The sequence below is a fragment of the Rhyacophila brunnea genome, unplaced genomic scaffold (assembly GCF_057557595.1).
Source record: "Rhyacophila brunnea isolate RB1 unplaced genomic scaffold, BYU_Rbru_1.0 scaffold_17, whole genome shotgun sequence".
Lineage (NCBI taxonomy): Eukaryota > Metazoa > Arthropoda > Insecta > Trichoptera > Rhyacophilidae > Rhyacophila > Rhyacophila brunnea.
In genome coordinates this window covers 33,497,931-33,522,411 of record NW_028232827.1, presented here as the reverse complement: position 1 = coordinate 33,522,411, position 24,481 = coordinate 33,497,931, and the positions used below count along the sequence as shown (strand labels likewise).

General features: G+C 34.3%; 2 protein-coding genes across 12 annotated transcripts in view; one reads left to right on the top strand and one right to left on the bottom strand.

The window, feature by feature from the left end:
* Positions 1-24,481, bottom strand: part of LOC147073988 (uncharacterized) — an 895,029-nt gene that overhangs the window by 836,974 nt on the left and 33,574 nt on the right. The gene's annotated exons all lie outside the window — the stretch shown is intronic.
* shep (RNA binding motif single stranded interacting protein alan shepard) overlaps positions 1-24,481 on the top strand; it is a 226,130-nt gene that overhangs the window by 177,703 nt on the left and 23,946 nt on the right. For all 11 annotated transcript variants that reach the window (XM_085944281.1, XM_085944280.1, XM_085944277.1 and 8 more), the window contains one exon: positions 22,863-23,113. In XM_085944281.1, coding sequence (XP_085800407.1) covers positions 22,863-23,113 — 251 coding nt within the window. The remainder of the gene's footprint in view (positions 1-22,862; positions 23,114-24,481) is intronic.

Below are 24,481 nucleotides of genomic sequence, written 5' to 3'. Positions count from 1 at the left end.
AATTTGTTTTTTCCTGTTATTTGTATGGGATTAATCATGTATGCATTCGGAAATCTATCACATGACATCGCAGCACTAAAAAGGGTCGGCGGACACTTCGGATTTATGTGTTTCATCCATTCCTATCACACCTACACTGTTTATCGGTGGGTCGTCAAAATGTCGCGCGTTCGGGGCGAAGTTATGATCTCGTTTTATTATTTTTGATTCGCGGCACGTCATTGGAGCGCACAACACGAGATTTGCCGCAAATAATACGATTCTTTTTAAACTCTCCAATACGTTTATTAGCTGGACCTTCCCTTGAAAACTCGTACAGTGGCGGTCTCAAATGTTTTGTCCACGTTGTCTTACAAACGTAGGTAATACAAATTTAAGGCGACATGCCGTTTCGAATCTTGGCCAGTCGCGTACACTGCCAATAAGTCACTGCTGTCTAACGCGTTAATGAAATACGTTTGTGAAACGAAGTGTATTAATATGAAATAAAAAGGTTAACCTTATCACTGCCAGCCAATTTGTACTAGGTGGAGACTTGTAGGGCAGCTATTTTTGGAATATAATTGATAAATATTTGTGAAAACTTACCAAATCAACGTGTGTGAACATCGTGAATATTTTCACACTAAAACTATAAACATTTTTTAGAAAATATACACAGTTATTTAGAGGTTATGGCGTTTACAAGAACGCACGAGTTAACTCATCCATGGCCTGACGCGACGTACCTACATACTTTGACTAGTGAATTCGACTCTGGCAGTGATAAGGTTAAGTGACATGCAAATTCGACATTTTCGACAACTAATATCATATGCATAGATGTCAGTGATGCCAACCGTACTATAATTATAGTACAATACTATAATTTTGATTTCGCGAAAAATGTAAAATACTATAATTTTACACCAAATATACCAAAATACTATAATTTTAAAGGATTCAAGACGAAAAATGTTCGTGTACTATATATTTTTCAGAAATACTATAATTTTTACGCCTTTGTACTATAATCAGCATAGAAAAATATGGCAACACTGATAGATGTAGTAAAGAAACCAATCTGGGTGATTCTTTGCAAAAATGCTACTAAATAAAAGAATTGAAGTCGAGGAGGATCCTAAGAATCGATAATTTCGAACACATTGCACAACCCGTTATTTTTATTTTTTTAAAATGGCACGAACCGTTCTACGACCATGCCGATGGTATGGTACAATTATTGCATTTTCAATCGATCCGTGATGCGGTTTTGGTTTTATTGAAGAACTCAGAACAATTTTTGGTGGGTTTTAAAATTGAAATTAAAACCTCAATTTAAAAAAAATTAACCACTAATATCGCCTGGCAAAATCGACATATATCTTGGTGACCCCTAGAACCTATATCAATAAATATTGTCAGAATGCGTTCTGCATATTATGTATACGAAAAGTCTATGGGAGCCTGGACTATATGTACATACGACGATAATACCTCTATGATTAAGAAGTTATTCCGTCTTGCAGTTTATTGCGCGCTCATGTTTTATAACAGCTGAATCATTTTAAAATTATTTATTCACACGTGCCCGACACTCCGACCTTGTTTGCCCTTGTGCCAATCAACTCACTACTTGGTCAATCTAATAAATTACTACTTATTTAAAATTTAAATAAACAAATTAATTAATTCCCACCATACAGGGACGATGATTTTGTATCTTATTTACGCAGCAACCTTCCGATGGCGAAGGTTGGATGTAGTAGTGCAGGATCCCATAGACTTTTCGTATACATAATATGCGGAACGCAATTTGACAATTGGAATAGGTTTTGGGGGTCACAAAGATATATAAAGTCGATGTTGCCAGGCGATATTAGTGGTCAATTTTTTTTTATTGAGGTTTTAATTTTTTTTCTTATAACCCACTAAAAATTGTTCTGAGTTCTTCAATAAAACCATGACAGAATCAGGGATTGATTGAAAATGCAATAATTGTACCATGCCATCGGCATGGTCGTAGAACGATCCGTCCCGTTTGAAAAAATAAAAATAGCGGGTAGTGCAATGTGTTCAAAATTATCGATTCTTAGAACCGTTCTTGGCTTAAATTATTTTATTTAGTAGCATTTTTGCATATAATCACCTAAATTGGTTTCTTTACTATATCTATGCATATGACATTAGTTTTAGTATTATGGTTAATCCAGAAACAGTGTAGGTTGCATATATAGGTAGGTGAATAAATGAAATAACGATAACCACTAACCACACTAAGTACCTACACATTTAATAAAATAAAGAAACAAGAAGTCAAGTGTTCAAACTGCTTTAGGTATCATGATCACAGTTTTTACTAACAATACTTACACATTTTCACAATGATATTCGTGTCAAAGCCGATTTCTTATAACTACGTGATAATTTACGGCATTCAGAATTACATTTGCATGGTTTAACTAAATAATTTGGCAGAGGTTCATTCGTCATTTGTCTTGGATACAAATTATTTTCTCATAATTGTTAGAAGTTGTAGGAAATCAATAGGCTCAATAGTGGATCAGATGAGCTTTTCCATAAATAAACTTGTGCTGAAGCCCTTAAACAGTGTAAATGCTTATAATATCTAAGCCTTGGAGATTGTCCCTTAGTGTATGTAGTAGGTATGTGGTGGATTAATTGCAAAGATTTTTTTGTGAGCCCTCAAAATAAATTACAGCTTGTTAAATGTATTTGCAAAAATGCTCCCACATTTGCAAAAATCAACGGAAAAAGTGAGCTGTACATTGTGGTGAATTTGACGACCCCACACAATGGTTTAAATTGCAGGGATCAATTTTCACTGACGCCATTGATTTAAAATCAAAATCATTTAGAAGCAGACTCTGGAGTCTAGAATAGTCTGTCATATATTTCATGCTGTAAAAATGCAAAATTTGGAGATTATCACAGTCCCGATACAGATGTTTTAATTTTAGGCATTAATTTCTGGAATAAACTTGCAACTATTGGTTGCCATGGATTATGGTTTGAGGGATCTCAGAAGAAATTTCATGTTTTAGAATGCCATTTGGCAGCTGAATCTCTTGGCGAAAATATTTGTAATATTATACCAGCATTACATTCTTTAACCGGCTGCGACACCACTAGTCGCATATGTACAAAGAAACAAGCTTTAACCATCTCGTCAATGAGTTTTGTTCAGGATGCACTTTCAGCTTTAGGAAATGGTTTGTTGGAGACCACGGCAGATTCAAGACCTGGAAAAAGTTTGCACTTACTTATTATGTAAACAAAAAACAACAGCGGATGAACTTCGACATAAATTTATTTCCCAAAATATTGGATTTAGTTTAAATTTGTCAAGAGTGATATGCACATATGATTCATTGTATTTACACTGTTTAAAGGCTTCAGCATAAGTTTATTTATGGAAAAGCTCATCTGATCCACTATTTGACCCTCTTGATGTCCTACAACTTGACTATGAGTTACGAGAAAATAATTCGTATCCAAGACAAATGACGAATGAACCACTACCAAATTATTTAGTTAAACCATGCAAATGTAATTCTAACTGCCGTACATTATCACGTAGTTATAAGAAATCGGCTTTGACATGTATATCATTGTGCAAATGTGTAAGTAGTGTTTGTAAAAACTGTGATCATGATACTTAAAGGAGTTTGAATACTTGACTTGTTGTTTCTTTTTTTTTAATAAATGTGTACTTAGTGTGGTTAGTGGTTATCGTTATTTAATTTATTCACCTACCTATATATTATGCAACCTGCACCTTTTCTGGATTAACCATAATACTAAAACTAATGGCATATGCATATATATAGTAAAGAAACCAATATGGGTGATTCTATACAAAAAAGCTACTATATAATATAATTTAAGCCAAGGAGGATCCTAAGAATCGATAATTTTGAATACATTGCACTACCCGCTATTTTTATTTTTTCAAATGGGAAGAACCGTTCTACGACCATGCCGATGGCATGGTACAATTATTGCATTTTCAATAAATCCCTGATTCCGTCTTGGTTTTATTGAAGAACTCAGAACAATTTTTGGTGGGTTATAAGAAAAAAAATTAAAACCTCAATAAAAAAAAATTGACCACTAATATCGCCTGGCAACATCGACATTATAAATCTTGGTGATCCCTAAAACCTAGTCCAATTGTCAGAATGCGTTCCGCATATTATGTATACGACAAGTCTATGGGATCCTGCACTATAGGCTATGGAGATCCGATACGAATAGTGCACACTAAACTTTATCGGTCATACATATTTGTTTTTATTGAACTAAGAATACAAATTGCAGACGGTGTGCAAAATTGTAAAACTAAATTATTGTAAAGTTTAATATTTATTATTACATTGTCTAGAGGGGGTCGGTCGTAAATAATAGTTCCCACAATAAAATTAAAATATGTAAGTTGTTCAATAATGTAAAACTTCTTCTTCACCTTCTTCGGCCATAACCTCCCCTTAGTTGAAACATATGGACACCACGCTGCGCCTCCAAGAATCCCTGTCGCTCGCCAGTCTACTTGCATTGCTTCAGGTCTTACCAGCATCCCGTAGCTCCGCCGTATGTATTCTATATATATTATTTAGCGGCCCTCCGGACGCCGGAATCTGATTGGCTTGAAGAACAGGCAAACCAGGTTGAGCTTCTCTTCTGGTATCCGTAGCACGTGGCCGAGCCAGGCCCAACGTCGCCTCTTCACTATCAGCGTGATGAAAGGCTTCTTAGTGCGTTCTCTTATTTCCTCGTTACTCCTAAAGTCATACCACCCGCACACGAAGTATCTGTCGCAAACATCTGTTTTCGAAGCTCAGTATACGGTTGCTCTGAGTCTTAGTAAGATGCCATGATTCGCTACCATAAAGCAGCACAATCAGAATGCAAGAAGTGTCGAATAGGTAAAACTACTGAGACTATATTATTGTTTTCTACTTATTATATTTAAATTATTCATTTTTTCTAATTTAGGTGTATATTATGCCTTTGTTGGTTATTCACTGTTTAATGTATATGTGTATTTCTTCACGCATTTCATTAAACTTCACCGATGCAAAAATGGCAAACGTCCAGATGGCGTCGTCAAGTCAGAGTACTGGAAAATTGTAATAATTTACCATTTAATTTTCAAGAATAGAAATCAGATAGTATGATAATCATCATTAAGTTAAACGTGATATTGTTGTTTTGTTGTTAAAATCATGTAAACTCAATAATACACACACTTCAGTGATTACTGATTACATACGGGCGATTTGGAACAAAAACTGGGACCGCTCAGTGGAATAGTTCTGTATAGGGGCACAATCGATAATTCACTCTGTGATAAGGGCACAATCAAGATATCGGTGATAGATAATCGCTACACAGAGGGGTGTACCCATACAGCGCAGCGAAATAATAACCTAGCCAATTTATTATTCTCGTTTACCTACTACTTTATTAAAGAGCTATTGTGCCATTGTCGTGTGTATTATCTAGATTTCAGTTTTTTTATATTACTTAAACCGCACAAATTTAGAGATCGAATCGAGCATTCGACATGCTGAGATGATTCACTGAAGTAAATGGCTGGACTTAGATGTTTGATTTCAGGATTCGAAATGGACCAGAGTGAAATTCTTAAGACTATCGCTGTCTCGTGAAAAAAATAAAAAAGAGCGTTTTGGTTTGTGAATTAGTACCGATACAATTTTATTATAAAATTCACCTATGTTCTTTATAATATAGGTATTACACGTTGAAATTAATGGCCCCATCAATCCGCAACCGCCCCGCACCACACCCGGTCTTAATCGGGCGTATTAGGGACACTGCGTTTGAATGTGAACCATAATTTTTCATGGCTGAGAATGTCTCAAGAGCAGTTACAACTTATTTAGGTAATTCGCATATTAGTTGTTTTTCTTCTTCGTCTGGACCTCATGACTGAGGATCGTGACCCGGATGACTTGACTACTTAATAGTTCCCTCCAAACCAGCACCACACCCGGTTTTAATCGGGCGTATCACGAGGCCCTACGTTTCGGTGTGAAGCTTCTGCAGTTGTTTACGCCTGAGAATGTATCAGGAGTAGATGCCCAAGACTGAGGTCGCCACGTACTCAAGTGTCCTTTGACTGAGTCTACAGAGTTTTTTTTATTTTAATAAAAGTGCCCATGGGAGAGATGGCACGGAGAATTAACAAAAATAAATCGTCAGCTGAATGCGCTTCAGAAAGCATTATAAGAGCCATAAGTTAAAATTTGTCATAATACTCACAATTAATTAAGGTACCTTTAGCATAGTCGTCTATGTGCGTGGGCGCGAAATCCGAGATATGCAGGTTCGAGTCCTGCGGGGTCTTACTTTTTTCAAAAAGTGTATTCAAAATTATGTAGATATAGGTATTCAATAATTAGAATGTTAAATCTTTTAAATTATTCGTTGATTAAAAAAAAGTATTTAAGTAATTAAGAACGAAATTATATTTTCATGAACTGAAATCAAAGTTTAGTTCGGTACATCCACGGTTAAAAATCACATGCGGTTTCAGTATATGGATGTCTTCGTTGTGACGTATACGAAAGCAATTGGCTGTCCATGCTAAATGTAGGCGTTGTTTACCTGAAAACCTTCTTGAAAGGTATTGACATTATTTTTAATCGCTTTAGCTTTGTCTCAGTATTGAGTTTCGTCCCATTTTTACAAGTCGTTCGAGAGAAGACGGCGGCCGTAATGTTATATCTCGGCGGAATGAGAAATAAAACCGCTCGGCAATCATGGCTGGCTGTCGGCATCCAGGCCTTATAAAATGCGGACAGCGGGTGCGTAATTGGAAAACCGTGTATGCCACAATGCGAAGTGGGGCTTAGCCGGTCTCTGACGTTGCCGGCTTCAATGTAATAATATGGAAGGGCACGATTTTCCTAACCCACTAAGCTTAACATTAGCCTAATTACGTGTTTAAGTATTCGCTGCTGTGTATTTAAAAAAATACAGTGTTATAATATCGTCTCTGTTCTGGCAGAACACACTAACTGGAGAATACTAGTTTTGAGTAATTTGACTTTGAAGTTGTTAAAACGTTTGAAATGGTTTATCATGTGAGTTTATTTAGTAATTGTAAAAAGGATGACTTTAAAATAAAGACTGTTTATTTATTAAGATGGTTTCCAGACGGTAAAGTTTGAAATAAGGAACATTTTATTATAACTAACTCAATATGTAATTTTTTCAAATTAGTGTCTTCTGCCAGAACGGTGACGATATAATCTCCAAAGAGGTTTAATGCCCATTTAAACATTTATTATATACGTCTCATCACAGATACGAATTTCAGTATCTATACGGATACAGAGGACATCAGCGAATGTCACAAATTAAACTGAATGTTGAGCAATTATAATATATTATATTAAACTGTAATATATACTAAACTTTTCCAGTCATACTTATTTGTTTTCATTGAACTAAGAATACAACTTAAATTCAATTAAACCCTGGCTAAACCGAAGTATTATATTTCTTTTATTTTGTTAACTGTCAATTCATGGTGGAACTGCGTTGTATTGTTGTTTTTATTTAATAAAACGCAATTTTTTTTTGTAGTACTTATTCCACTTTTAATCAAGAGATTAGGACAGGTTTCGTTGAAGTATTATAGCTTAGGTATGTTATGGACGATCCGACTAAATAGTGCACACTTTTAAGTCATACCTATTTGTTTTCGTTGAATTAGAATACATAATATTACAACTTACAAGTGGTATTGGTTAGTTTTTTTTTTAAATTAATTATGTCCTGCCAAACACTAAACTGTAATCGATAAAAAATATTAATAAATATTTGTTTTCATTGAACTAATTAATACACTTTTCAGATGGTGTTGATTAGTTTTTAAAATTCATTTAAACCCTGCCTCAACCAAACCATAATAGTTTAGACAAAAATAGTGCATACTTTTCAGTCATACTTATTTGTTTTCGTTGATTTAAGAATACATATTATACATAGTGTTGGTAAGTTTTTTTTTAAATTTATTAAGCCCTGCCTAAACCATAATAAACCATAATCGATAAAAAATATAATATAGCTCAGTAGTGTAGTAGTTGCAGTAGGTAGCAGTGAATCAATTACAGAAATTAATTCCCATGCTTTGATAAAATCACGTAGACGTAATTTAACCTCATCGAACCTCATCGAGAATCGAACCAGTAGCCCCCGCCCCGGATAAGAAGCCTGTGCAAGGGCCTGCAGCCCAATGTTGTAACTTGTGACATGAAGTCACCCGACGACATGACGTAATTGTGACGTATGCTTAATACACGCATGGAGGCGAGCCGCCCAATGCACACGGCTCACCATAAATATTATTATGCTGAAACACCTATTTGTATATGGAGACAATGAATAACGCCAGTATTAGAGTAGCGTTAATTTCTCGAAGACTATTGACTCACTCCGGTAGTACGTCACAATGATGTCATATGACGTCATGTCGCCGGGCGACTTCAACTCGCAAGTTACAACATAAGGCCCCTGATCCCTACCAAATCACTGTGGCGAGTGTACTTCGTAGTGATATTTCGGGGGTTGATTTCGCATGCATCTCCATGACAAATGTTGTTCCCTTATATATAGTTTTCTACTAGTTTCATGACATGACCGACTATTAGCTGATATCATTCATTATATACAAGCTAACGTCGAAAGTAGGTTAAAAATGATAATATGTTATATGATTCGTCTTGAAATAATTTATTCTTCCAAGACGATGAAAATTCTCCCTCGCCGGCCGTCGGATTGTTATGTTTTTCATAATGAAAAATTCTCTCCCATATTATCATCCCCCGAGGCCGTTTTCCGTTTGCGGTGTGAAATGTGAATGCTTTGAAAGATCCACCCCCGCCCGTCCATTCCAGCACTTACCCTTCCCACCGGCGACTGTCGCTGTCGGCGCGCGTGGAAAGCCTTTCAAATTATTATTATGTGGTTTTTGTGCATAGTCATCTGTTTTCATAATTCGGAAGCACTTTATTGATCCTGGCGGTTGATTCATTCATTATTGATTGTGCCCACTTACAGGTCATGGACCTTATGAATAAATTAATTGATGATGCCGACACCTTAAAGGTCACGCACCTTTTGACTCGAAGCATATTCTGATATTGGAAAAAAATAATGATAGTACCTATATAGCGACACCTGGTGCCTTAGACAGATTATTAGAGAAGGAATTTCTTGTCAAGAAGTTGAGTGGTAAATCATAATAAAACAAAAAACTATGGGATAGTTCTTTTACGCATATTTATTTTACGAATATGATTACAACACAAACATGGGCCCACCAAGCCAATCAAACTCAAACTGATGTCTCAACGCATTTAACTTGATAACTGTCAGAGCCGAGTTAACTCGTCAAAGCATGTATGTCTCGTCAAGCCGTGGACGAGTTAACTCGTGCGTTCTTTTAAACGTCATAAAAACTATTAATTGAGTTAGCATTTACTTGGTAGAATTCCATTTTAAAATAAATGAAAATATAATTAATATTAAATTCTACAGGTTTTTTAATGTCTTGTGGTGTTTTACTGTACAGTCTTGATAATGGTGTTGCAACCGAAATAGCTATCGACAAACCTTCTAAAAAACCTGTAGAATTTATTATTAATTATATTTTCATTTCTGTCATAAACAATATTGACTAGTTTAGTGTGAAAATATTCACAATAAATTCGAGAAACATGTTGGTTTGGCGAGTTTTCACAAATATTTATCATTCTGTTCCTATTTCATATTTTTTAAGGGATTTATTTTATTCCAAAAATAGCTGGCCTACAAGTGTCCACCTAGTAAAAATTGGCTTTGCAGTAAAAGGGTTAAATGAATTTAAAAAAAACTAACAAACACTAACTACACATTTTAGTCTTAGTTACTTAATTCAATGAAAATAAATACGTTAGACTGACAAAGTTTAGTATACACTATTTATGTCGGATCTTAACAGCCTACCTCCACCCTTCGCCATTGGTACCTACAATATACTTGTTGGGCGTAAGAGAACGATTAACTGTTCTAATTGACGTTGACTACACATTATGAAATAAATTATTTTTTTAGCCAAATACAAGTTACAATGGGAAGTAGTGTTGCGAAATAATTTGAAAAAGAGTTGATAATTGATTAATTTTGTAATTAAAGCCTAATTAAATTAAATTGCGTAAGGGAGGCCGTCGCGAAGCGTCGCTTTGATAGGGTGCTGCAAAATAAAATTAATAACGGTCGGGGCTGACAGGGCTCTAGCCTAGGGGCCCGGGCTCAGGGGGGACCCGGCGTGGCGGGTCAATCACATATGATAAACACACAATCATCACAAATTTTCTCTAATAGTAGGTAAAAAAAAGGCGCCATTTCACGAGGGTGAATTTCACATTTAAAAAATGAGGTCGCTAGATGCATTTTGATTGTTTTGTGTTGATAGTTGACAACTACATAATTCAAGTAGATGTATTAAAACTACAAAAAACCCGAAAAATAAACCGAAGGTCCTTTCTTTTACCTCTAACACAATTTTGAAAACGCTTCTGTTGTGCGTCATACATTAAACTTAGCGATAGGTAGGGGGGCCCGCCAAAGATCCTGGCCGGGGGGCCCGTTTTAGGATGTGGGGGCCATGGCCTAGACCAGAAATATTGTGGGGTGTTTCTCACTTTTATCCGGTGTAACCGTAAATGTGAAAAAAACACAAGTCGAAAGAAATAAAATGCGCTTACATTCGTATAAAATATTCAAGATCCGGCGTAAAGAATAGGACGGGACGTGTGGAATTCGCAAAATGCGATGCATTATTATTGCTCTACGTCGGGTAAGTATGCAATAAAGAAATTCATGGCGACCTCGCCAGGCAGGCAATTCGTTAAACGTCATCTTGTAGGTGATTTTTTTTATACCCCTCTGCGTATTTTTTTTTTGATTTCAACAAATTCAACATAATATATTGTAATATATATTCCACATGCTTGATATTACAGTAAATACAATATTCTGTCTACCTGAAGAGAAGTTTTTCATATACCTAAGTATATTATGTAGACGTAGATCAAGGTGCAGTGGGACAAAAGCGATATATTATGTAGTTTTTTTTGTAGTTTAATTTTCTAGAAATAAAAAAAGAATCTTCGTGGAACTGATTTATATATTGTGGTAAAAGTTTTATACGATTATTTTGGCCAATTTTGTAAATATAAATTAAAGTATAATATTTATCCCTCGAGTCGCACTTTAGAACCCCAGTTTCAGATTTCGGTTCTGTGGAAAAACTATATACTTACCAGTGTTGCCATCTTTTTCTGTGCCGATTATAGTACAAAGGCGTAAAAATTATAGTATTTCTATAAAAAATATAGTACAGGAACTTTTTTTCCATGGAATCCTTTAAAATTATAGTATTCTGGCATATTTGGCGTAAAATTATAGTAAGTATTTTACATTTTTCGCGAAATCAAAATTATAGTATTGTAGGTACTATAATTATAGTACGGTTGGGAACACTGATACTCACGTATATTTTGGATATTTTATTTCAATTTCAAAACTCAAAAAGCAGGCGTCTATGATATTTTTACCGGGTAGAGCATTCGTGGGGTTCACATAACACATTCATAAATAGAAATGTAAAAGCCACCGCCATAGACTTCTGAAGCAGGGTAGTTTATAGCCTGACCGCCATAAGACCCAAGTAAAAAAACCCGCGTCGATTGTTCCCAACGATTGAATGCACGTTACATTAACGTGACAAACTAAAATTCACATTATTAACTATTGAAAATAGTATATTCTTTAACACATGTTTAAGTTTATCCCATATGTTTACCATTTAGCCTGTTATACTACACCCAGTAGGGTAAGCCAGTTCAAATTAATTTTGTGTTCCTGGGGGGGGTAGTGTGTTACTGCCAAAAGTTGGTAATTCCCGAAATAATGTTATGGAGTAATTATTGAAATTTGAAAGTTTGACATCCCATCTACAATCCGGCATAATGCTAATTTATTTGTGCTTTATGTGCATGTTCTATCTAGCATACATAATAGGTAAAGGCAGATAATCCGATGTTAACTCTAAATACCTGTTATATGTAGGCTATTCAATCATCCTAGTAAAACACCTTTATATTGTATAACCTTTGAATTTGTAATGACATATTATTAATTAATATTATTAGAATAATTGGGTATAACACGATTGAACGATAGTGAAAAATAATAGAACAAAGAATCTCCCGATACCTCGTAATTTTAAGGGTTTCCAGTATTGCGATTTGAAATCAAGGGTTCCGGTCTCAAAATATTTATGGACATTTCAGGGTTCCGTTCCATTGCGACCTCTGGTTTTGACCTTTGGTCAGTTCTATGGTTAATAATACTTTCGGAATGGCAGGGTCTTCGTCAAATAAATATACTATGTAATTTTATACTAAATTCTAACGGTGGATTTCAAAATAACTAAAAATAATTTAGAAATTAACATGCATTTTGTAGACAGTGAGAATTTTTAAACTTTGGCTTCAGTTCAATGCCATTTTGCGGTTCAATTAGTTTTTACTCTATTGAGATACCCAACGTATTGAGATCTGAAAATTGAGTTATAACCTAATCTGAGATATCGTTTATAATTTTATACTATAAATGAACCTCCCAGCTAGATTAAAAATATATTTTCATAGTATAAACATAATATTTTTATACCGTGGTCTCTAAATCCATGATTGACTAACAAGTCATTATCCTGAAGTCTAAACGAAAGACGTTAACCGCTATGGTCCATTTCCATTTAACCGCTTTCAAATTGATGAGCTGAACACTTAATAGAATAAAATAATGGTGGAAGATGGATAGAATAATAAATTGCGCGTATCCATCATCAAGACGGCAATCAATTTTGCCAGAATGTCGTCGTAAACATGGCGGATTCTCGGACTAATCAATTATTTTTTATGGGTTTCTTAGTTTTTCTGTGTTTTATTTATATAACATATCGATGGTTTAATAATAAAAATCTACAAACACAAACTGAAATACAAAAAAATCGGTGTGTTAGAAGTTAGGTATTCTTCTTTGGCGTAACAAAACAAAACTTGTGATAAACTAGATTCTTTGACTAGCTTTTAATTATCTTGTTAAATTACACACTCAAGAATAATGACCGCTTATTGGAACGCCGTTGGTCTATTTCTATACACTTTAACTTATATTACTAAATTATATAATAGTTTCTCGTTGTTTTTATTTTTAAAGTACCAACTGTCACTCTGACGTTTAATAGTTTGTTTACGTTGACACTAATCTGATTACCCAAACGCGCCAAAAGAAGTATAAGTTCAAAAATCGCCGCATTTTAAGACCCCATTTCCGTTGTGCAAATATAGGTATAATGTAGTGGCGAAGAATGGAGGTAGGCTGATAAGATTCCACATAAATAGTGCATATTAATCATTGTCAGTCAAATGTATTTGTTCTCATTGAACTAAGACTACAATGTGTAGATAGTGTTCGTTTGTTTTTTTTTATATTAAATCATAACCTGTCTAATCGAAACCGGAGATAGTAGATAATAGTAAAAAAAAATCGTTTATCTATAACATATCTAAAACCATAACATACCATTAAACTATAATGGTATTCTCATATATAAAAAGGTATATCTCAGTATGTAAAAAAATATTTCTTTTGTATTTTTTCTCCATTTCTTACAAACTTGTTTCCCTAAATATATTGTTTTTTTTTTATTATTTAAAAATAAACAAAGAAAATAAGTTTATTTTACATTCACATTACATACACAAAAGCACTATTTCCAGGAAATATATTATTAGAATAACGAATTTAAAATACTATTCACCAAATGCCAAGTTTATTAAGTAGTTCGATGATTTCAAAATAATTTATTGTACTATTTTTGATTAATTCAATCGTAATATTATGCTTGTGTTATTCGCTATAGTTTTTTGAATCTACTGAAAAGTTCGTTTTTTGGAAACACATACTGTCATAGTGTAAATGTATTATGGGGACATAATATCTACATTACATATTATTAAATACCTCAATCGTATTTATGATAAATAATATTTACCATAGAATTCGCTCAAATAATATGTTTTGTTTCCCAGCATTTATGTAGAGATGTACATAAGTAGTTAAGTTGGTTTTTGAAAGATACAGTTATACTAGTGTAGCAAGCTAAATTAATACGATTTGAACCTTTGTTCGGAGTAATGTTTCAGAGTCGCACACATACACTATTAATAAGACTAGAATAACAAATTGTATGTTTTGAAAATAACGGCAATTAGCATATTAGTTGAACGCTATTCACTTGTTTATTTGCATGCAAAACATGGCTAATTGCCAGTGATAGTATTGTGTACTTCACGTGTACTAAAGACCAATCGCAATAAATTGTTAGTACACACGTAAGTACCTACGTACTTCTTGTCCCTCGTTATTTGAATACTTGTATATTTTCCCGCTCTTACAGTGTTGCCAACCGTACTATAATTAGTTATAGTACAAGACTATAATTTTGAATCCGCGAAAAATGTAAAATACTATAATTTTACGCAATTCTGCCAAAAATATTATAATTTTGAAGGATACGAGACAAAAAATGTTCCTGTACTTATACGTTTTCAGAAAAAAAGTACTATAATTTTTACCCTTTTGTACTATAATCAACATAGAAAAAGATCGCAACACTGCCATTGTAATACAACAGTGATTAACTAGTAATGTGTCAAATACATTATCATCAGGTTATGTGATGTCAGTAGGCTGCCGCTACGAGAAAAAGTTAGACTGATGCTCCCATCCCGTAGCACATTTTGAACCCTTTGTCAGTTAGCAAAATCTGTCGAAATCGCCAGAACAATAATGAGGTCACCTCACGCGTACCAACCGCGCTACATCGGCAACCGCGTGGCTCAATGAACGTTTTTTTTGTTATGTTCTGCATGCCTACACATTTTTGATATAGGTGTTCGTAAAGATGATAAAAATATGTTGTTAAAACGATTCGGTCTTCTATACCTGGCCTTCAAATCTCAGAGTCGTCCAACTTGTGTCAGAAAATATATATTTTTTAAATGTAATCCCGCCATTTTTCGGGGGCTAGGAGAAACAGGCCTTACGATGGTCTACTGTATAATATCATTATAATATATTTCTTTCTTCTTCTTGATCGTACACTCATGGCTGAAAATCGTAACCACTTTTTAATTTTGCCATCCTTTGAACGACCAAGACTTTCCATCCTTCTCGATCTTCCACCTATCTTAGGGCAGAATGAATGGTGCCCCCAGTCAGCTCTTTCACTTGGTCGCTCCAGCGCGCAGACGCTCTTCCTCTGCTTCGCCTTCCCTGGAGGCCATCCAAAACCACCAGTCTCTCCAGGTTGTCCGGTCCGCGCCGGACAATATCGTGTCCAAAAAACTGGAGAATTCATGTCAGACATTTCTTTATAGTGCAAAAATCTCAGTAAACATCAATACGCTTAAAGGTATCCGACTATGCATAATTTATATACTGTTCTTAAATACAGTAATCCCTGAATTGAAAGCTTGATGGGGTCTCTACGTCGTGGAAAGTAACCCTCGATAAAAAAGGGGTGTTATATTGTTATAATATGAATGCATCGTAACATTTACTTTCAACCACTGGTGTGGAATAATTATGAATATATCTACTTGAACAAAAAATAATGAAGCTATTCTAAATTTAATCCATGTACTAATTAATGGAACCGCTATAAATGACCCTTTCCAATCAAGCTATCAGTATATAAATTGTGATTGATTTTTTTCTATGTTCAATATAACCATCACTGTGTCACTTGGCGATGGGTTTATAGTTAGCTATAAAGAGATTGATTAGGGGTTGTCTATAATCCCTTGACCGTAAGTGGGCGTTTATTATAGCTTATATAAGTCTTTCGCTAACGATCCGTTTAATGCTGCCAAGTTCTCCATAAAGAGTTCATGACAAACGCATTACTGGTTTGATTAATTTTAATTTGTCGATTTTGGGTGTATTGAACATTGAAAATCATACACTTCTTAGTAGGTAGGTAATTTATATATTGTGTAGATTGCTTCAGATTAATGTGTCTAGTATAATTAAAATAATCTTTCCCAATCATTCAATTCTATAAATTATACTCTACTACAAGTCTATGTAACGAAGTTGTAAAACCATAATCCGTTACTGTAATATTAACAAAGTAATGAAATCCTTGACAGTATTGTTAACTTTCATTTACAAAAATATTCCAGACATAAATATAATCTTTTTTTTAGTACCGTAGAAGTGCACAACTATTTCAATTTATCTTTTAACATATTGTGAACATTACAAATTATACGTTTAAGACGTTCACAACATGATATGAAACACTTTTAAAACATATTAGCAAATAACTTTTTTGTAAAATAAATTTAAAATTCTCAACTCTTTCAATTATAGACTATTATAAGACATGTTTATCATGATTATTTACAAACAAAAAATGAATGGAAGTTTTTTTTATTTTTTTTTTTTAAATACTGTTACATAGATTATCACTGATTTGCCCAACTATGTAGGTACCTACCACCTACTAATTTACCCATTTTTATGCATAATTCTACACCTGGCTCATAGTTGAACCATCCTGACATGATAGTGAAAAACAATGCAAATGGATTGCGGCACTTGTTTGTCACACAATAGAAAGATATAACATATAACACTATGCAGATGGTCGTAATCAATGACATTAATATGGACGAATTATCTGGAAAAGAAAATGACACTCACTTTATTGTCGGGTCTGCCGAATGGCATAATCTGTTCTAACGCCATTACAATAAAGGTGATATTGCTATAAATTCCTGATGCTTTTTGTTGGGTCTGCCGAATGGTTCGGTTCGAACGGGTTCGCTCAAATGAACATTGACATTTGACATTATTTTTATACAGAAAATTCCGGTATTTTGGATTTTTAAAACCGGTATTCCAGTATTGATAAATACCGGAATACCGGTTTTGAAATACCGGTATTGCAATCCCTAGTTGTGGTAACAGGTACATAGTTAGGTACTTTGACGGTAGGTATTTTATAAAAAAGATTTCATACAATTAAAAAATAAATCAAGTATCAAATTTGGTCATCACTTAAAATATTGTGTATTAAAATATCTTATTAAATAACGTGTATTTTATCAGTAAGATCAAGAGAGTAGCGAAGGTTTTTTTTTTTTTTTTGAATTATTAATAACCATGTCCTTGCTTTTTCGTACAAGGTGGTTTGTTAGTAATTTTGAACAATCACAAACACCCAGGCTTTGAGAAAAACACATAAATGTTTTTGTCATGACCGGGAATCGAACCCAGAACTCTCGGGTGGAAGGCCAGCGCCTTATCCACTGCACCACGAGAGCCGCCGAGTAGCGAAGGTTGGAGGTATTACATATAAATAGAATTGTGTATTTTTTGTTTCTGTCTTTTTATTTCCATAGTACACACTGACAAAGTCGTGGGCGAAGGCTAAATTTAAATGTCACCCATGTTAACTGAATATTATCAATGAATATCACAATATGTATCTTTCATGAATTTAACGTACGTATGTAGTAATTTGTTTCCGTAGACCAGAAATAACTGCGTGATAAATTAGATTTAAACTTTTGTGGGCGCACCTACGCTCTACGCCGCTACGGGCTTACCCACGCTTTCCGTAGGCACCGCCATAATATGTGGGTGTTCGTAGGCTCTACGTCGGCGTAGCAGCTAAAAATAACACGGGGCTTTGAGACGATAATGAAAATGGTTTTGCGCGATGTCTGGGTCTGGTTTCGAGGGATTTTCATATATGAACGCAAATATAAATAGATATCTAATAATCTATAATTTTGATAGCTAATATAACTCTTACGTTGACTGCTAAAAGAGATCTTCCTTCATTAAGAGCACTCAGTTCGAATAGCTGAAGAACCTCGTCTATCTGGGACAATTACTGCGGCTTCACGTGGAGGATATATTACCTACTAACGTTTAGACTACACAGTGGTGGCGAACCTAATGCCGGGTCCACACTGGCAACATGTCGCCGGCAACCTCGTTAAATTTTACGATAAGTATGATAATTATCGTAAAATTTCTTAAGCAATTATGATAATTATCGTAAAATTTAACGAAGTTGCCGGCGACATGTTGCCAGTGTGGACCCGGCATAAGGCACGCGTTTGAAGAGAAAAATACCTATAAATGACAGATCGCATTCTATAAAAAATAGCAGACAAACACTGCAAGAATGAGCATTACGTTTAATGTAAATATAATTGCACAGGTCGGTCGGGTTTATGCGTCACATATAATATTATCGCACTAACCTCATCGGGCGGCGGGGATACCTGTCCGTAAACCTCTATTTTTACAGTGCTTGAGACCACTGCATGCGCGAGAGAATGCATTATCTGATCGGAGAATTTCTGATGTCAATTTGTGTGTAAAGAACCAAACTAATTAATACATTAACAAACAACTTCATGTCTACCCACAAAAATGACTGGACGAAACAAGAAACAAAAACTTTGTGGATCTAGTAGTAGTAATTCTGGCAAACATTTTTAAAATTAGTGGACCGAAACGTATGGCGTAATTGAAAAAAAGTGATAAAGCTGTAATTATGTGTGATATGTTCTGTGTGTGGTATCTAGAACATCGTTTAAAAAAAGAAACTATTTTGGTACTGTTCGGTTATACCGGAGGCAGCGGAAAACGCATTTTGAAAATAGCCGATAAACTGGATTATTTGTTAGGTTAACCTGACTGGTTACCTGGTACCTGGTTACCTGGTACCGGGAACCTGGTTAATCACGCGTATGTAAAAAGGTTCGCCAACCCTGGATTACAGTATGTAAGCATACCTAAGAGAATGTCATTCACAGATTCAAACATTTTCTTGCTGAACTGTATGTTTATATTATATATATTATTGCGTTTACTGGATGTCGAAATATTTTTATGTGTAAGTCGCGGATTCTCAGGATCGAATCCTGTGTCTGGAAAATTCAAATATTGTTTTTTTTTACTCAGATCATTGACCTAATATTATGTTGAGCAGATGGCTAATATCCATACTTCGTGAAACAAAAATCTGTTATTACAACCCAGTGGCGAAGGGTGACCTTTGGAAAGAGGTAAGCTGTGGAGATCTAAGAAAAATAGCACACTTGTCAGGTATACTTAAGAGAAATAAGAAGATAATACGATATTACTCGAATGAATAGGTAGGTACACACTACTGATGACACACTAATTCAATGAAACTTCAAAAACCCACTGACGACATAAAATTAGGCGATGAGTTTAAATTACGTGTTTTTCAAAACATTTATACACATCAAAAAATATTAGATAAAATTTCTTTTTATTTTTAAAAACAATATATATCTATTAATATGCGATTAAACGCCATAGAAATATATTTTTTAAATTATTTAATTATCAATTATTTTTGACAAAGTGCAGTCATGACGACATTCTTCTGCGCGTTGGTTTTATGCTCTGCGATATGAGCCTACCTTATTTCATACAATTCGATAGACTGACTGAAGTAACGTGACGTAAAGTCCATACGAAAAAAACCACAATTCTTTCCCACATAATCCGACTTTTATTCACGTCAAGACAGATGGCCCGGCGTTGGGCGCGCTGTGGTATATATTTTTTTAAATCTTTGCAGATTGTTTTGTAATCTGTATACTACTATATTCCTACATTATATACGACATCTGTCGTTGGCAAATTAAATCATTTTTATAGAATATGAAATAATCAAGTGATTAAGTAGGGTATATAAATTTGTCAAGCAATTAAAAAATATTTTTCTTAAGAATGTAGGTTTAGTCGCCTAGTATGGAGTCTTCGACAGTGATACAACCTCTTCGTGAAGCAGTCAAGATCCACGCTGGATTGTGAAGCCAATTAAAATAATAAAAAGCGTATGCGATTTTGATCAGATCTGATGTGCACTGAATTGGAACATATTATAAATTAATTGGTAGAAATACTACGTGATTATCATGACAGGTTGTTTTTCGGAATAACTGGATTTTATTAATTATCAAGTAGGCTGGATTATATGACATTAAGTGCATAGATTTTCTGATATAAATACTGAAAACCGGCTGTAATCGGATATTAATTGTTTTTATCTGGAGATAACCACGATTCCTCTAGATACGATATGAATTTATTAAGAAAATTGAAAGAATTAATATTGTAAATAATTGTGATGCTTATCAGTATGATATCAGTATCACGATTATTCGCTTATCTGTATCACTATGCTGAGGATACAAAATTCTGTGTTTATTGTATTAATAATGTGAATCATGATTTATGAGTCATCTCCAGTACGAGACTATGTGCGAACCGGTAGACAAAGGATCCTCAGACAAAGACCTGAGGCGCAGACTGTTGTCTGTTGGTAGAACAGTGCCATTGTTTATAAAACAGAGCATACGTTTTCAACATTTTACACTGTGGGAAGCTTTAAGAAAATATAATAATGTAGAAGGCTGCTGGCTGCGTACACAGCACAACTAGAATCTGATTAAATTGAATTTGTTAATTATACTGTACCACACGATCTTTTGAAAATACCCTCTGTAACGAGCCCAAAACGTTAATAATTATTTAACAGAACGCGTAAACCTAAGTTTCCCTCCAATTAATAATAATTATATAATAACATTGTGTACGTATGTGTTGATAACACCCAGTGGTTAAGGGTGGAGGTAGATCCTACATAAATATTGCACACTAAACTTTATCAGTCATACGTATTTGTTTTCGTTGAACTAAGATTACAATTTACAGATGGTGTTGGTTAGTTTTTAAATTTCAATTAAACCCTGCGAAAACTAAGCTATAATAGATTTTTATCTATTATGGTTTGGTTTGGACAGGGCTGAATTAATTAAAAAAAAAACAACCAACATCATGTGTAATGTTATTATGTACCTATTCTTAATTCAACGAAAAGAAATAAGTATGAAGTAAAAGTGTGCACTATTTTGTCGGATCGCCTATAGCAGCAATGGCAAATACGTGACACGCTAAATTCCTTTCATTTTTTAGTATTCGATATAATGATATTAAAAACATGGTAAAGCATGCCTGATAATTTTATATCTATTAAAAAACTAGCAATCTCGTTCTTCCACGTACTCATGTGAAAGTATTTTTTCTACATTGAATCATGTATCTATCTACATTCAAAGACTAGAAATAGGTTGACAAAGGACCATTCAGCAGCATGTATTAATTTGAAATCAACGACATAATATTATTATCAGCCTGATATAAAAAGTCTCGCAAATAACATGAAATAAAAAAACCTCAAACAAAAATTAGTGTGTTATTAAATGTTTTTATATTTCCTTATTTTCTTTCATTTTATGTGTATCATTTTTTTTATATATCTAATAAGCAATATAGTTACCAATGTACCTAATTGTTTTTTTTTTAATATTCAATAAATATGACTTTAGAGATTATAATAGCATGTGCCTACACCTAAAAGGAATGCCACGCGCCACGGATTAAAAAAAAAATATCAGCTTATTTTGGCACGCCGATCAAATCATATTTGCCATCCTTGGCCTATAGCATACTAAAACTAGTATGGTTTGGTTTAGGCAGGATTCAATTGATTTTTAAAAACTGGCCAACACCATATTCTGTAAATTATAGTCTTGGTTCAATAAAAACGAAAACGTATGACTGACAAAATTTATTGTGCACAATTTATGTCGGATCTTAACAGCCTACCTCCAACCTTCACCACTGAATTACCACCTTCCATGTATCAATTTCAATCTGTTCGTTTAGCACCGCCGAATCGATAATTTTATTTCTAGTTAGAGTTAGTTCATTTTTTAGCATGACGTGTGTTTACTTTTACTTCACTTGATACTGAGTACATTTGATATGCGGCGTATTTATTACGTTCGATAACCTGAAATGATTCAGCATTATAATCGTCTTGCGACAATAGGTTCAATATTGTTTAAGGGCCCACATGCGCCACGTAGGTCAAAATGGAGATTTTATGGTATTTTCAGAGCATAAGCCTGGACATTCCTTAAACGTTGTAGATAATATATTTATCTAATTTTGAAGCCTTATTATCCTTTATAGATATTTATTTTAAACATTTGATGACTGCATCAAGTATTTTTATTACATAAAATAGTTTTTTTTAAACCTCTCGATCTAATGTTTTAGAATATAGTCATATTTCATACATCCATGTGCAGTGGTGCTTAGATTTTTTAGATTTTTTAATTTTTAAACGGATTTATAAAACCATTAGTAAAATTAATGTTAACATTATTTATAGTGGAATATTTACGATAAAAAATTATATTTAAAATCTCTGTGATCCCAAATTTGAGAAGAATTAGGCATTTTATTATTCAAGAAACTGGCACAATTAACACATTGAAAGATAATTAGAAGATACTGATTATAAGCTATGTCTTTGACCATTCAAATGTGATAAAACATCCTACAAATAATGAATAATATTTATTGACCTAAGAATAAGGTAGTCTTTTTTTGAAATACGCCATTTCTATTGGCATTTCCCAGTGGTTAAGCTACAACACACGGCCGTAGCCATAAATTGACAAACGATAACTGAAGTAGGGAGTAAGATCATGTTAACGCGCGTGTTTGAACATGTACCACCTAATCGAAAAAAACATTTTGTGATACAACAGTGATAATAATTTTTATTTTTTCTTTATTTCCAGGGCAACGTAGGCAGCGGGGCGCGGTTTGCGGCGGGTGGAGCGGCGGGTGGGCCCCCCGGCAGCGCCAGCACCCCGCCCGCCTCCAACAACTCGCATCCGCATCCTCACAACCAGCACGCGCACACACACCTGAACAATAACATCCCCCACGTGGGCCACTCGGGCCACGCAGGCGGCGGCAAGCGGGGCAGCATGGCCAGCGCCGCGACGCCCTACCGCCCTTCATGGGGACCGGGCCCGCCCCCACTTAGGTAACCATCATCTTTTTCTTCTGCACACTTACGACTAGGGAATCTAATCCCAGGATCAACATTTTGACTCGGGATTAAATTACCTACTAACGAGTAGTTATAATCGGGGTTAGAATAATGTTGATGCTCGTATGCATATTCTATCATTTTCGTCATTTAGATCTTTGATAAAACTTGTCACTAAACTGTTTTTTTTTACAAAGCAGATATAAAGTGGGTCCCAGGTTCGAATCCTGGGTCTGGCAAGTACACATATTGTTTTCCTAGTATGGACCTAATAGTTTAAGTAAGTGGCAGACATCCATTTCTCGTAAAAACAAAATCTGTTAATACAAACCTCCACTCTGTGGAGGCCCATATTATGATCTTATTAGGATCGGACATGGTCGGAAGAAGATATAAATAAAATACGAGTATGTGATATTTATTGAACTTTAGGCTGCAGGACGCTTTGAATCTTTATTAAAATATTCTACAATAAACTGTACATACCTCCACTAAGGGTAAGAGTCCCGTATAAAGGTCGACAGTGAAGAATTTTGAATGAGTAAGGGGTCTACGCCTGAATTTTGTGGGAAAGTTATTTGTCATACTTAACCCATAAAATATTTTTACACCATGCACCCGTTCTAAAATTGAGAATAAAGCCATATTATCCCTACACTGCATAGTGATGCCATTTGGCATCATGATATTTTAATGCAAATATTACTAACCCCATCTACGAATTCGTTTTTGAAATGTTTTACTATGTTTCATTAGTAAATATACTAAGTAATTAGTAGTACAGTTAATTAGCAGATGTCTCCAAATTATTACAAAACTTCAAATAAACTCTGACGGAAGTGAAAACGGTTAAACCTGAAATTAACCTGTTTCAAATATGCTTTTTAGCCAAAAAAAGTCCATTCAAGAACATAAAAAACATATTTCGTGAGACACTCAGGTATGTACTTTATGATTATATTATCATTTTAATGCTGAATATCAAATATATATAAATAATTCGAAAAATGTTTGTGATGCCATTTGGCATCATCATGCATTAACGTACTGCTTTTTGCGTGTACTTCAGTAATGATTTGGTTCTCAATTTCTAATTTCTTTACCAGAATGAATTTCAGAAAACGAGCATTGAATGACAAGAAGACAAAATAAAAACTGTTTGAAAAATTTTCATATCTTTAAAAAATAAAAAAATGTACTTCACCTTATTGCATGCAGATGCCAATTTGCATCATATTGTTTATTTGAATAAAAAAAAACAAAAAGTTAATATTTTTTTTTTAATATTTTTCCCATGGTTTTTATTATAACATATATTTTTTTCGTTAAAAAAGAAAATGTCATGCAGTGTAGGGTTATTCC